Here is a 15522-nt window from a genome sequence, read left to right on the forward strand (position 1 = left end):
TTAAACAGAGATGAGGAGAAATTACTTCTCTCTCAGAGCCATGAATCTGTGGAATTCGCTCCCCCAGAGTGTGGTGGATGGAGAGATGTTGAGTAAGTTTAAGGAAAAGGTAGACATATTTTAATTAGTAATGGGTTGAAGGGCGATGGGGAGAGGCAGGGAAGAGGAGTTGAGGACTGATTGCATCAAATGGCGAAGCAGCCTTGAGCAGCTGAATTGCTCATCTTTGCACTTAGTTACGTTCTTGTGTATTTGAGTTTTATGCTACCAAGTGAGAAGATAAGTTAAAAGGCAATAAAAAGAAAAGACAGACGAGCTCGAAAGAAATAATAGTCTTAGTAGTTAAAATATCCTCTCTACAGTTTAAACAGGGAGGACAAGTACCTGCCTATAAGTTCATACACAGATGCTCAGAAAGAAAGAGTTCAGGCAAGGATTCACTCTTACTTAATCACATCCTGAAAATCTCAAGATACAAATACAGCTGTCTAAAATTAGTACTTTCAAGTCGTCCCATAGCAACACCTAAAATTTAACCTTATAAGTTCAGTCACTCGTGGACTCGTTCCAAAGTGTTTAAACTATCTGACTTCCCTAAAAGCCAACCTCACTCATTTCATGGATTACAGCCAGTCGCCCATCCCGTTCGATCCAGTATGGTTTACATGCAGTTCTTGGCCCTATTTGTCATTGAATCACAGTTATATCAAGCAACAGCCAACAGACGCAGCCTTACTGTCATTGTCCATATCCCAAGGACAAAGGAAAGAAAAAATATTCAGTTTGTTTTTTTCACAACTACAGCTACAGCAGAGTCAATCAAATCTCTTTTTTTTTAATATTAGGCATCTTATCTTTCAATTGGTTGCCTCATAATAATTATTGGCATTTCTGCATGGTGCAGTGGCTGACAGGTCTAAAAGTACTTTGAATAATAAGTTCAACAACATTGATTAAACAGAGCATGTTGGCCAGGACTGCTCTTTACTTGATACTATCTGAACAAAAATAATATCCTCCAAAATACCAAAATGTACTTGACAAAAGCAATGCAGTACTCCTTCAGTATTACAAATGAGCTGCATTCTTGATTCTGTGCTCAAGTCCTGTCATGAGGCTCAAGACCATGAATTTTTGTTTCTGCTTAATATTAGGGTGATGAATGATTAATGATTATTAGTAAGTGCCAATGTGACAGTGAATATGACAGTCCAGGTTCAAGATCAACGTTCCCTCTGTGCTGTTGCTGGGAAACTTCATGCACACCTACCAGTGTGTTGATACATGGCTTCCATTCAAAGTTTGTGCGAAAAATTGTAGCTCGGGTGCTTGTTGTACTGGTTCTGTTCGCCGAGCTGTTGCAAACGTTTCATCCCCTGGCTAGGAGACATCATCAGTGCTCTGGAGCCTCCTGCGAAGCGCTTCTTTGATGTTTCTTCCGGCATTTATAGTGGTCTGCCCTTGCCGCTTCCGGTTGTCAGTTTCAGCTGTCCGCTGTAGTGGTTGGTATATTGGGTCCAGGTCGATGTGTCTGTTGATGGAGTTTGTGGATGAATGCCATGCCGCTAGGAATTCCCTGGCTGTTCTCTGTCTGGCTTGCCCTATGATAGTAGTGTTTTCCCAGTCGAATTCATGTTGCTTGTTGTCTGAGTGTGTGGCTACTAGGGATAGCTGGTTGTGTCGTTTCGTGGCTAGTTGGTGTTCATGTATGCGGATTGTTAGCTATCTTCCTGTTTGTCCTATATAGTGTTTTGTGCAGTCCTTGCATGGTATTTTATAAACTACATTAGTTTTGCTCATGTTGGGTATTGGCTCCTTTGTTCTAGTAAGTTGTTGTCTGAGCGTGGCTGTTGGTTTGTGTGCCGTTATGAGTCCTAGGGGTCGCAGTAGTCTGGCTGTCAGTTCTGAAACGCTCCTGATGTATGGTAGTGTGGCTAGTCCTTTTGGTTGTGGCATGTCCTCGTTCCGTGGTCTATCTCTTAGGCATCTGTTGATAAAGTTGCGCGGGTATCCGTTTTTGGCGAATACCTTGTATAGGTGTTCCTCTTCCTCTTTTTGCAGTTCTGGTGTACTGCAGTGTGTTGTAGCTCTTTTGAATAGTGTCCTGATGCAGCTTCGTTTGTGTGTGTTGGAGTGGTTACTTTCATAGTTTAGGACTTGGTCTGTGTGTGTTGTCTTCCTGTGTACCCTTGTGGTGAATTCTCCGTTCGGTGTTCTCTGTACTATCACGTCTAGGAATGGGAGTTGGCTATCCTTTTCTACTTCTCTCGTGAATCGGATGCCTGTGAGTGTGGCGTTGATGATCCGGTGTGTTATTTCTATTTCCGTGTTTTTGATGATTACGAAAGTGTCATCGACATATCTGACCCAGAGTTTGGGTTGAATTTGTGGTAGGGGTGTTTGTTCTAACCTTTGCATAACTGCCTCTGCTATGAGTCCCGAGATTGGTGATCCCATGGGATTCATTGGATCCCATGGGATCACCAATCTCGGGACTCATAGCAGAGGCAGTTATGCAAAGGTTAGAACAAATACCCCTACCACAAATTCAACCCAAACTCTGGGTCAGATATGTCGATGACACTTTCGAAACCATCAAAAACACGGAAATAGAAATAACACACCGGATCATCAACGCCACACTCACAGGCATCCGATTCACGAGAGAAGTAGAAAAGGATAGCCAACTCCCATTCCTAGACGTGATAGTACAGAGAACACCGAACGGAGAATTCACCACAAGGGTACACAGGAAGACAACACACACAGACCAAGTCCTAAACTATGAAAGTAACCACCCCAACACACACAAACGAAGCTGCATCAGGACACTATTCAAAAGAGCTACAACACACTGCAGTACACCAGAACTGCAAAAAGAGGAAGAGGAACATCTATACAAGGTATTCGCCAAAAACGGATACCCGCGCAACTTTATCAACAGATGCCTAAGAGATAGACCACGGAACGAGGACATGCCACAACCAAAAGGACTAGCCACACTACCATACATCAGGAGCGTTTCAGAACTGACAGCCAGACTACTGCGACCCCTAGGACTCATAACGGCACACAAACCAACAGCCACGCTCAGACAACAACTTACTAGAACAAAGGAGCCAATACCCAACATGAGCAAAACTAATGTAGTTTATAAAATACCATGCAAGGACTGCACAAAACACTATATAGGACAAACAGGAAGATAGCTAACAATCCGCATACATGAACACCAACTAGCCACGAAACGACACAACCAGCTATCCCTAGTAGCCACACACTCAGACAACAAGCAACATGAATTCGACTGGGAAAACACTACTATCATAGGGCAAGCCAGACAGAGAACAGCCAGGGAATTCCTAGCGGCATGGCATTCATCCACAAACTCCATCAACAGACACATCGACCTGGACCCAATATACCAACCACTACAGCGGACAGCTGAAACTGACAACCGGAAGCGGCAAGGGCAGACCACTATAAATGCCGGAAGAAACATCAAAGAAGCGCTTCGCAGGAGGCTCCAGAGCACTGATGATGTCTCCTAGCCAGGGGACGAAACGTTTGCAACAAAAACTTCCAGCTCGGCGAACAGAACCACTACAACATGGCTTCCATTTCTGTTTCTATTGCGCAAGGACCTCAGAGACTGAAAAGAAGGAAATGCTGTTCGAGATCTATCTGCCATGGAAGTGTGTCATCACACATCAGTCAGACTGATTTTAAAAATCCTTTATAATCTGAAGACTGATTAAGTCAGGCCTGCCATTAACTCTATAAGTTCCAGCAATCATTTCACTCAAAGTACAATTCTACCGATGCTGAAAATCTGAAACAGACATAAGAGTACACTGGAGAAAATCAGCAGGTCTGGCAGCATATGTGGAGAACGATACAGAGCTCAGGTTTCGAGTCTGGTATGATGCTTTAGTATGACTCTTTTCTCTATCTCTCTTGCTTTGAATCAGTTCATTTATTTAGACACTCTCAGTTTCTCAGTGGAAAAGCATCTTCTGAAAGCTGACAAGTTAAAAAATGCTTTAACAGGATCTTGTGGCACAGTGGCAGTGTCACTATCTCTGGGTCAAAGTCCAGGGTTCAAATCCCACCTGCCCTGCCAATGTTTCACAACATGTCCATAGAAGTTGATTTTAATAATTATATTATTTTCAAAAGAGGGTAAAAACACAGTTTACAAAAATTGGCACTTGGAATTGGAAGCAATGTATACATGTAGGCATGGAGGTTGTCAGGAGGAAGGTTATTGAGTAGGAATAATTGCTATGGACTCAAATTGGCAGCAATAATGTGTGCTTTGCTCTGGGGAATAAGCTTGTCCCTGTCTTCATACGTGATTTAGATGAAGTAACAGAAAAACACATATCCAAGTTTGCAGACAAGCTTTGTTAAGTGATTCAGCAATTGTGCGTAAGGAAATAGAAAGTTACAAGAGATATTGATACTGTAAAATGCTCTTATAGATGGAGTTCAATGTGGAGAAGTCTGCAGTCATCCTCTGTGATCTAAAGAAAGATAGATTATTCTCGACTTGGCAAAAAGCAAAGAGATTTAAGAGTTCTAGTACAACAATCTGTAAAAAACCAAGTGGACAGGTACAAAAAGTAATTTAAAAGACACATGAAATCTTGGCCTTTATTCGATATAACACAAAGGGAATATACATGTCACAGTTATATAAATCTCTAGTTAAATCTCATTTTGAGGAATGCATTCTGATCTCGACGGATATATTGTTCTTAGAGTGAAGTGCCACAAAGATTCACCAAATGAGACTGGCGCTAACAGTGACAAATTTATCAGGATAAACTTCATGGACTCAGTTTGTATTCCTTTGAGTATAGAACATTAAGTGCTATTTATCAGATACAAAGCAGATAGAGTAAATCAAGGTAAATTAATTCTACCACTGGGAGAGTCCACAGCAAGGGAGGATAACCTTACGATTGTAGCTAGGCTGTTGAAAGGTGAAGAGGGGCTCATGCCTGAAATGTCGATTCTCCTGCTCCTTGGATGCTGCCTGACCTGCTGCGCTTTTCCAGCAACACATTTTCAGCTGTTGAAAGGTGATGTCAATAAGGACTTCTTGATACAATGGGGAGCGGAAATCTGTTGTATAAGGGAATGATTCTGAAAGTGTTAATGATGGGATTATATTAGTTCATGATGGATGGAGAATCAGTCAGTCAGCCTTACAGAAGGTCCCAATAGACAAGATGTGACAAACCAAGCTCCTGATAAATGTGGCTATGTCTAATTATATACGTTGACCTTATAAATTGGCAAAACATCAAAGAAGGCAAGAAAACTTATAAAACGTTTAAAAGTCTTTAATAATATCTTCAATCTGAGAACAAGTAAATTTTTTGAATGTGAAAGATTTTCAGAAGTGTTCAGCTTCAAGGGGCATGGATAGATAATTTCATTAATTGTCTCAATAGATGGGTGGAAAAACTATGACTGTGGTGTTTTGAAAGCAAAATTCATAAAAGACAGAATTGTTGACTGAATTATTGATGAAGCTTTGTCAGATTTATTACACAACAAGAAATATTTCACTTTGGATAAAACTATTCAAACTGAGGTCGAAGCAGAAACCAGAGTCTCTCAGCCAGAACCCAAGAGGAAAAGAACACAATTTCAAGGGAGCAACAAAACCTTTTTTCATTTTATAAACCTACACACAATCTAAAGGGGCAGTGACAAACCATCACTGACAGTAAGCCAAACAGCAGACAACAAAAGTCACCATCAGTGCCGTAGAACAACAAAGCCTCATGGGCACAAGTAATGCCCAGCCATGACAAAAGAATGTTACATCGGTAAGACTATAGATCACTTCCAGAAAATGTGTAGAAGTAGGACACTATTTCAGAGCAGCAGAAGGTCAAACACTTACTCATATACACAGATCAATAGTGAAAATTATTCAAACAAAATCAGTGGTTTAACTACCTCCTGTTTCACTGAGCTTATTAATGTCAATGGACATCTTGCTAATTTTAAACTTGAATGAGTATCACTATCCTGTCCAGTCAGATACCATGGCTGAAGAAGCAGAATTTACAGCCTACAAAGTTGAGACAACATATTGCTGGTGGAACAACTCCCAAGAAAAAGGTATGTTAAAAGTAAAATTATAACGCAAACTGTTTACAAGATCTGCAAATGTATATTTGGTTCACCGTAAATACTCCTCACTTCAGAACCTGCATGTGTGCCATGCTCTCACCAATCTGTTGGTACTTGAAGGAGTTTGACAAGTTTCAAGAGAAAACTTGATTCAGAAACAAACTGGTGTGTCAACCAACCACTCAAGGAGCAACAAGTAGATGATTTCAAAAACAGGAAGTGCTGGAAAAACTCAGCAACAGTGACAGCATCTGCAGACAGAGAAACAGAGTTAATATTTCGGGTCTGATAGGATTCTTCTTTCGCGGTCCCAATGGAGACAGGTGTGACATCTTGGCACCTGACAGTGATAATTATGCCTAACCTAATTCATTGTACTTATTGTTATAATGCAATAAGCAATACTATGCTATGCAAGAGAAGTAACTCTTCTTGTTAAGACTTTTAATAGGTCATCCCCTACCACTGGTAATAACCAAACCCATTTAAGAGGACTGATGCCAGCAGCTACACCAATCACTGGCTGCCAGTGGTTGGTGCCCAGATCTCCATGTGATATTTCTGCCCAAAAAAACTTTGGGGTGGGGGGAGTCCGTACAGACTTTTGTTGAATAAAAGGCAATTATTATGGAACTAAAGATGGAGAGATAAGATGCAAATCAGCCAAAATCTAACTTAATGTTGGAGCCTGTTTCAGAGTCTGAATGGCCTACTTCTGTTCATATGTTTATATTTCTAAAAATTAACTTGGAATGACACTTTTACCTCTGCAAACAAGTGAACATTAAATGTGACCTTCTAATTTTTCTCATTTTTCCAGTTGCACTGAGAGATAAAAAAAAAGAAGCCTGTACTTGAGGCTACATTTCAGAAGATATTCCTGAAGCACGTTTCAAAATAGCCACATTTTGCAGTCCACTTGTATAATCCATTCCTAAATTTCTCACAGGATATAAAGAAAATGCTGAGATTTAGCCTAAGGATCAGCCTCATTATGAGACAATTAAAATATTCAGGAGAAGAAAATGTCCTCTAACGCAGTGAAAGAAACCTGCAGAACTGAAAAATGGCACAGCATAATCCACTGGATTTATTCTTTATGTCTCCAAAGACAATGGTTAATTTAAATGCAGGAAAGAATTAGAAATAGTCACATGTACATTCTGTAGGTACAACACAACACAAGAAAAGGTTTGAAAGAGATGCAACTATTGTACTGCATTAGGATTGTGAGGTTGCTGGTTATTTTAGACAAACCCCTGCAGGTATCAAGGAAGTTCCAAGAACAACAACACTTGCTGAAGGAGAAAAAGATTGCTACTGCATCTCCAGACTCCATGCCAAACGGTAATTTTCCAGGACTGGAAAAACATACCAATAACTGTTTCACAATTGGTCTGCATTAATTCTGGAGGATGTTAATTGGTTATAAATGAAACTGGCTGGCATGGGGGGAGGTGTGTGGGTGGGGGAGGGGAGTATGAACAATACAAAAAGCAACAAAAATGCTACCACTGCATTCCTGTCACATTAGCTTTAATGATGGAAAATCATGTACGGAAGGTGTTCAATCTCACTGAGCACGCTCCAGGGTGACAAAGGCAGAATTTTATCTTCCACCATAAATGGTAGCCTGAAACCTTTCACTAAGGACTAGATAGCAACAATCTACCTTCTGGTGAGATAACTAGCTCAGGTAGTGGCTCCCACAATGTTACAAGAAGTATAAAATGACAATGTACAGACCTGGAAATAAAAACAACTTGAGCACTTTAATTTACAGGTGGTGTTGCGTCTTCTCTCATTATGAAATACACTTTAAATATTGGAGGCCAAAAAAAATTCCACATTTGTTCCTTATGTTGAAAATAGTAACTAAAGCCAGAATGATGCAGGTAACAGATACAAGTATAAAGCTATTTTGTCATTACACAGCTTTCAGCTTGTATTTTATGCTTTACTTTTGAGACATCCTCCTTTGCGCTTTATTTTAAAGCAATATAATCAAGTATTTAAATAGCACATCAGCTGGGATGGTTTCATTATCTTTCCAGGTTATGATGATTTTGTTCAGCTCAGCTCTATTCTTTCTTTAGTTTTCAAAGGAAGATTGCAAATAGCGTTGCATTATTGTTAATACTGTAAATTGGCACTAGTTCTTAATGGGGGGAATCTATTGATGTTTTGTATTTATCCTAAGGGAAATAAATATATATGCACATAATAAAAACAACATTGAAGCATTTTGCTTTGCATTACCAGTGCTCCGTACAATTATAAGGAATTAGCAGAAACTTTTGACTTACAATGTTTGATATTTTTCAAAGGACTCATTTAAAGCAACGTCACTACTGAACAATTCTATAAAAACAGCATTACCTATCCAGCAGGACTGACTATACTTTGCTATCTTATGTGGCAAGTTCAGTACTAAACCTGGCCAGTATAAGTAACAAGCCTTCCAGAAATTGTCAACTTCAAATAACTATGGAGGAAACTGGAATTTGTAACAGGCTGTTAAATTAAAACGTTACAATCAAGAAATTATAGCTTTATTCAGAAGGGAAGCCAAGAAAGACATTTTTATTGCTCATAGTAGAAATCTGGAATTTTTCTTCTACAAAATTATGAGTACTGGAACAACCAAAAATTTCAAGGAAGAGGTTTTTGTTAGGCAAGGTTATTACGATGCATGGATTAAAGACAGCTGACCAAATTTGAGGTACATATCAGCTTTGATCTAATAAAATTAGATAAAAGTTACGGGCGGCACGGTGGCACAGTGGTTAGCACTGCTGCCTCACAGCGCCTGAAGACCCGGGTTCAATTCCCGACTCAGGCGACTGACTGTGTGGAGTTTGCACATTCTCCCCGTGTCTGCGTGGGTTTCCTCCGGGTGCTCCGGTTTCCTCCCACAGTCCAAAGATGTGCGGGTCAGGTGAATTGGCCATGCTAAATTGCCCGTAGTGTTAGGTAAGGGGTAATGTAGGGGTATGGGTGGGTTTCGCTTCGGCGGGTCGGTGTGGACTTGTTGGGCCGAAGGGCCTGTTTCCACACTGTAAGTCTAATCTAAAAAAAAATTGAAGAACCAACCTGAGGCACTAAATGATCTATTCCTATTTATTGGAAGCAATCACCAATTGCATTTCAAGTAATATCTCTGTCAGTGTACAAATACAAATTGAAAAGATGTTTACCTCATGACTGATGAATGAGTTAATCTACAACAGAAGAGTGAGAAACATTTGAAGAGGAAACAATACCATCACTTTTTTGTTTAAAAACCAGTTAAGTAACCATGAAAATAAAAATGAAGAGAACTTACACCACCTTAGAGTGCACCACTGTACTGATTCAATCAGAGAATACAGTAAAAGTTGGTCACTTAAAATTTTCCAGTAAATCGCCTTAAGCAGCCAGTGGTTGAAAGTGAGATAATGCATTCCAACCAAACACTGAAAAATATTACGCTAATGTGCCTTGATTTTCAGTTTATGATAATGAATAAACATTTCAATAGGATTTGACATACATCCTGTTTCAATAAATGCTTAGAAAGACTTGATTAACACAACAAATCTAACTAATATATTTTTCTGTTGCAAAGGCATCACAAATTTAAATTAGGTAGACATGGTTAAAGTAATAAAAATGAGTCATGGATGGAATGGAAATGGAACCCTGAGATCACTGCCTGCAACTTCCTAGCAATGGGCTATAAATGCTGGCCCAGCTAGTCACATCCTATGAATGATTAAAACAAAAAATAATTTGAACTTTAACTTCATAGAAATCTCATTATGCTGCCAAAACTGTGTGATTGTAGATTACAAAGAAATTCACCTTTACATACAATACAACTGCAGTGACATGTGCATTCGGATGATAAGGAATAGGGACAGAAGTAGGCCATTCAGCCCCTCAATCCTGCTCCATCATTCAACAGGACCATGACAGATCAGTCATTCCTCAAGTCCACTTTCCTGTGTTTTCCCTGTAACCCTCAATTCTCCTGCTGAATTGTAGCATAACGATTTGGTAAAATAGCTTTGCCCATTCATGAGTTAAGAAGTCAACTTACAAGGGTATTTGTCAAAAATAAAGTCCGACTGTGCTATGTCCTCTTTATCCCTGATTAAATGTAAATCTTTATGAAAATAAAATTGGATTTTTTAAGACATCTATTCAGTTAAGCAAATGGTAGTAAAGATAAGAATGTAAATTCACTACAAATTACTGTATTCACAGGCTGAATGGTAAGGTCTAGTCTGTAAACCATCTATTCCTCAAGCTTTCAGACCAGTTAGTTATTACTCTGAAACTTTGAGCAGTGCCAAAATGTTATTCAAGTACAAAGTCAATTTACAAATAAATTATTTTAGGAAGAAGATACTTTATTCAGTCTCTTTCTACCTAATATTGCAAGGAAACTGATGGGCATTTTGAAAAGTTAGATATACTGTGAGTAAGAGTGCACAGTATTAGATTTCTCATCAAAGTACCCATTGTAGTAATGGCTGACATTACCAATACAGATACACAGGGATTAATAAAAACCAAAAGGACTGTAGATGCTGTAAATCAGAAACAAAAAAAACCAGAAGTTGCTGGAAAAGCTCAGCCAGTCTGGCAGCATCTGTGATGGGGAATCAGAGCTAACGTTTCAGGTCCAGTGGCCCTTCCTTAAAACTGAGGTTCTGAGGAAGGTCACTGGACCCAAGACATCAACAGAGGGATTAATGGTGCTTTTGTATCTCAGCAAAGAATGGAACAAGAAATAAATATATTCTTACAAATTGTAAACAGATCAAAATACTTGCATTAAAACTGGATTTTAAGTTCTAATGTACTGAGTATCCAAATCTTTAAACAGTTAAGTTTTGTACAATTTCCCACACAAAATAGAAGAGATGTAGAGCTCACAACATTTTACCAGAATCATCAAATCATTAATTATTTGAAACCCAATTACAATAGAGTGTGTGCTGCACAAATCAGTGAGACCCTTTCCTTGTCTAAGTGCAGTACTTATAGCAAAGATGAACTATTAATCCTTGTGTTGTAATTGAACGTTGTAAATTGTCTTGAATGCAAGTGAAAATAATCAAGAGTTAGTGTTAGTCAGGGTGACAATTATCGCCTACTTCTTTGACAAAAGTAGTTCATTCCACACAATTAACATGGGATGACAGAAACACTTTCACAGTACAACAAATCCAAAAAGAATAGAAAATCCAAAAAGTAAAACGTATGGGATAAACAGGAGTTGCTATTTCTGTGTGATATTGTAATATATAAGCACACGACCGCCTACAGAGTCAGAATTTCACAAAGTGACAAAAATCGGAGTTCATTTCTGTCTTATTTGTTCAATTTTAAGGCTAAAGCCTAATTTCTGGGGACTTGGCTTTCAGTGGCCAGTCAACAGCAAGTTTCCCTATCTCTCTTTCTGTCACATCTTCTCACCCTGAACTCAAATCGCAGCTTGAAATCCAAAGGGTAATCCTTTCTCTCCTACTGCCAGCAGGATGCTGGGCACACCAATTAGCAGTGCACATGTACCTTAACTCAGGAACTCAGTAGAAAAATTCAAATCTTGCTATTAGATACCCAATACTTTGCACATTATATTTAACTTCTGACTTTGGTTAGGTTCCCCTCTGCATTTCAACAAGTGTTATATTCAATTTATTTCCAAACATTTAGTACAGGTACCTGCAGAAAGAATCCTCTCTTCCATTTCTGCTACTTGTTGTCTATATGCTTTGCAAGCAGCTTGTTTGAATGTGGGTCTTATTTTGACTTTTTTTGGAACTTCAGGACATTCCTCTGGGATGGTTTGATTTTCAGATTCTCCTGATACACTCTGATGTTCATCTTGTTCGGGTTCTGCTGAGATGACAGCTGGGGATTCTATCTCTTCATCATTGCTCGTCTCATAAGGGATCTCATAACTGTCTCCTTGTAAATCTGGGGCTGTAAATTCTTCCAGACGCTCAGGTGACAACATCTGCTCATCGCTTGATTTGGGAAATGTTTTATTTTCCAGTTTTGCAAGCACTTCCTCCATCACCTCAACATAATCCATTTCGTTTTCCCCTGCCTGCTCACTGCTCTCATCTTCCTCAGCTCTGTAATAATAGGGTTCATAGTACAAGTCTGAATCAAGGGTAGTGCACGATTCATCTGCTGTGGATTGAGACAAAGTCCTGAACCGTCCCATGAAACTGCCTCTTTTTCCATCCTCACTCAGACTTTGGGTACTTCTGGAGTCCATTTTATTCCAAACAACCTCTAGGGCAGACTTAGCGCGTTGAAGTGACGATCCAAATTTTTGGAAGCTGAATCCTGTATCCGAGAGGTCAATACTCAGGCGGCTATGCCAGGATTTAGCTGGCACCTCAATTGAATCAGTGTCACTAGGAAGCTCACTCTGACTACGACATCTTAGCGAATATCTATTTTGATACTGATAATTATCACTAGGATATGAATCACGATAGGGGTCATATGTGCTTTCCCACTGATTCTGAGGTTCCCTATCAAAACCAGAACATTCTGAGGTGTCAAGAGTTGTATCGAACGTTTCTTCTTCATATCCTTGGCCAACAGCCTGGTAATTTGCATCAAAGTCCGTCGTATAGTCTAAGACATTTTGCTCCGACGGGCTATTTAATTCGGATGTAAAAACATGCTGTGAGGTGTCTAGACCAGAGTCTGTGCCTTGTTCTAAATGTTGCCATTCTTTCCATGGTGAAAGATCACCTTGCAAAGACAACTGTGAGTCACTGTAATGACTTCTATCACCAGAAACACAAAGCATTCCATTGCTCATGCCACTATCAGCGGTCTCTGTGTTCTCTACTTCATTTTGTTCCATATAAAGTTGATCTTCATAGTCATACTGCTGAGTCCCCACATTGTTAGCCCAGGTAGCTGCCGCTTCTTCCTTACCTCTTAACCAAATGTCTTTTTCTGAAGATGACACAACTGAGGCACCATCAGCTCTGATGAAGTACTGATTGTCTGTAAAATCTTCAGAGTAAGATATTGACTGGCAGAGTTTAGAAAAATCAGATTCTGAACGGCTGAGTTTGGTCGCAGTGTAATCGTTCTGGAGCCACGAGGGAGCCACTTCATTGTAATAAGGTTCCATCTGTTTCTGGGTCTCTTCAAATGGAGACGAGTGAAGGCTGTCATCAGTACATAATTGTGTTGAATCTGAATATGAGCTGCAAACTACAGTTCTGTCAATGTTAACAATGTTGTGAGATTCTGGGCCTAATTTTGAAGCAATGGACACTTTCTCAAAAACCGTTTTGGAACTCAGTTCAAAACTGTGATTGTTATGGTCCTCCTCCTGATCTTTGTCACTCGATTCAGGTGATGTCAGCCCATCTCCTCTGGGCTCCTCCTCTGTGGTTGCTAACTTCATATTCATACTTTCGTATGTCTGGGATTTTGATGGAAGTGAAAATTCCTTTCTGTCCTTCAGATCAGAAAAGATCTCTGTAGAAATTCCAATGCCTGAGCCTTTCAACTTGTAACATTTTTTAAGAATTAAATCCCTGTTTTGGGGACTGTCAAAATATACAAGAATGGGACGAGGCTTGGCATTGGCACAGTCTCTTTGTTGCCCTAATCTGTGCACAAGTTCAATCTGAACAGTTTTTCGTGCATCTGTAAGTCCTAGTTTCTCTTCTATAATTCCATAAATTATGTTTTCTGTGTTTTCATGCAATTCTTCAGGCACATTAATAAATCGTAGACTTACATTATTTCCTTGATAGTTCATTTGTCTTATGTAATCATGTATATCTCTGGTTTCTCTTCTGGACTGCACAAATCCTGAGCGCAATTGTTCAATTTCCGTTTGCACCACTTCCACGCTACTGGAAATTTCATCAATAGACTCTTTCAGAGCATTGACATGTCCGCGTAGCTCACATAACTCAGTTTCTATTTGGCTTATCCCCTGAAGCTCCTTAAAGATCATTTCCATGACATCATGAGTTTGACTAATGCAGCCAGTGGAACTGAATGCAGGTTCTAGTCCGCTCTTTTGCTGCAGACGTCCAGTTCTGTCCAGGGATTTGCTTCGAAAACCAAGAGATTTCTTCCATGTGCTCATTTCCGTATCTGAGGAAATACACTCTTGACTTTTCTTCCACTTGCGAAGCTTACGCAATGCACCAAGTCTCAATAATGTCCGATCTTGATCTGAGCTTCCATCAGATGCAGCTAGGCTGCTGACACTCTTCCTATTTCTCCTTACTGGCATTGTGTGCGACTTATGATCTTTTATTTTCTGTGAAACACTTATTTCGTTCAATAACTCAGAGGTGCCACTATCAACAGACCACAACTCTGGACACAAATTGTCATTATTTGATGAGCTAATATTCTTTTTCAGCCCGTTTGCTATAGCCACTCTGTAACTCAACGTAGGAGAAAGTGAATACTCTGTTTTCCCTTCCTCGTCTTCAACAGATAAGTTATGGGCAGATTGACACTTAGCTATTCTTTTGACAGTGGTTTTCAGATTTGTTGAGAATTTTTGATTTCGTGCCGAATTAGCTTGCAGCTGTTTTTGTACTTTCTTATCTAGATTACTCTCTTTTTTCCTTGTCGTATTTGCTGGTTTCTTAGTAAACATTCCTTTGTAAAACTTTAAAAGGTAGACCTGGAGTAGATTCTTCAAAAAGGAAGAAATCATAGGGAAAGGCAACAAGTATCACTGATTCGGTCAAAAACCAGGGCAGTTGCAATCAAGCCAGCCATACATTTCTCAGAGTGAGTGTGTCACTTTCAGCAAAAGACACATCAACAGCATCAGACCATATGTCCTAGTTCTTAGCAAGAAGTCAGCATTTATAGACTGTGAAAGATTAATGCAGATAATTGTCAGAACGCAATCGCAATGAATTTGTATCAGATGCAGCTAAAAGTCCTGGGGAAAGGGCAACAGCGCCGAACAGGGTGGAGATCCCATGTCTGCCTCTGTTACAGAAAAGACGGTATTAGCATTGAACGACTCAGAATTTTCATCAACGTTGTTTTAGCATTCAAAGCGAACATCAACATACAATGCTAGCAAACAATTAACCAGTTATGGCTACTAAAATACAAACATGCATCAACATATTAAAATGCCTTTTGTGGTCAAATATTGCAGTAACAGTCTCATCTCAGTTCTTTGTGAAACTAATGCAATTTAACTGAGAAAATAGTACACTTCAGTTCCATTTTTTTATTATGGACACTCCACTCCAAGTTGTATGTAGTAGGAAACTGAGCATGTAGCATTGCATTTTTTTTATTCATACATCTTCACTCTATTCATTTTTTTCCAACAAATTTTGTCATCAC

At 39.5% G+C, this 15522-nt stretch overlaps 1 protein-coding gene across 4 annotated transcripts in view; it reads right to left on the reverse strand.

Annotated features, from left to right (window-relative positions):
• LOC132834396 (protein unc-13 homolog A-like) overlaps window positions 1–15522 on the reverse strand; it is a 575505-nt gene that overhangs the window by 349496 nt on the left and 210487 nt on the right. For 2 of the 4 annotated variants that reach the window (XM_060853267.1, XM_060853268.1), the window contains exon 1: window positions 11869–14869. The exons of the other annotated variants lie outside the window; for them this stretch is intronic. In XM_060853267.1, coding sequence (XP_060709250.1) covers window positions 11869–14869 — 3001 coding nt within the window. Of the gene's footprint in view, window positions 1–11868; window positions 14870–15522 lie in introns of those variants that run through there. 4 annotated transcript variants of the gene reach the window in all.

Source organism: Hemiscyllium ocellatum, chromosome 39 (assembly GCF_020745735.1).
Source record: "Hemiscyllium ocellatum isolate sHemOce1 chromosome 39, sHemOce1.pat.X.cur, whole genome shotgun sequence".
Taxonomy (NCBI): Eukaryota; Metazoa; Chordata; class Chondrichthyes; order Orectolobiformes; family Hemiscylliidae; genus Hemiscyllium; species Hemiscyllium ocellatum.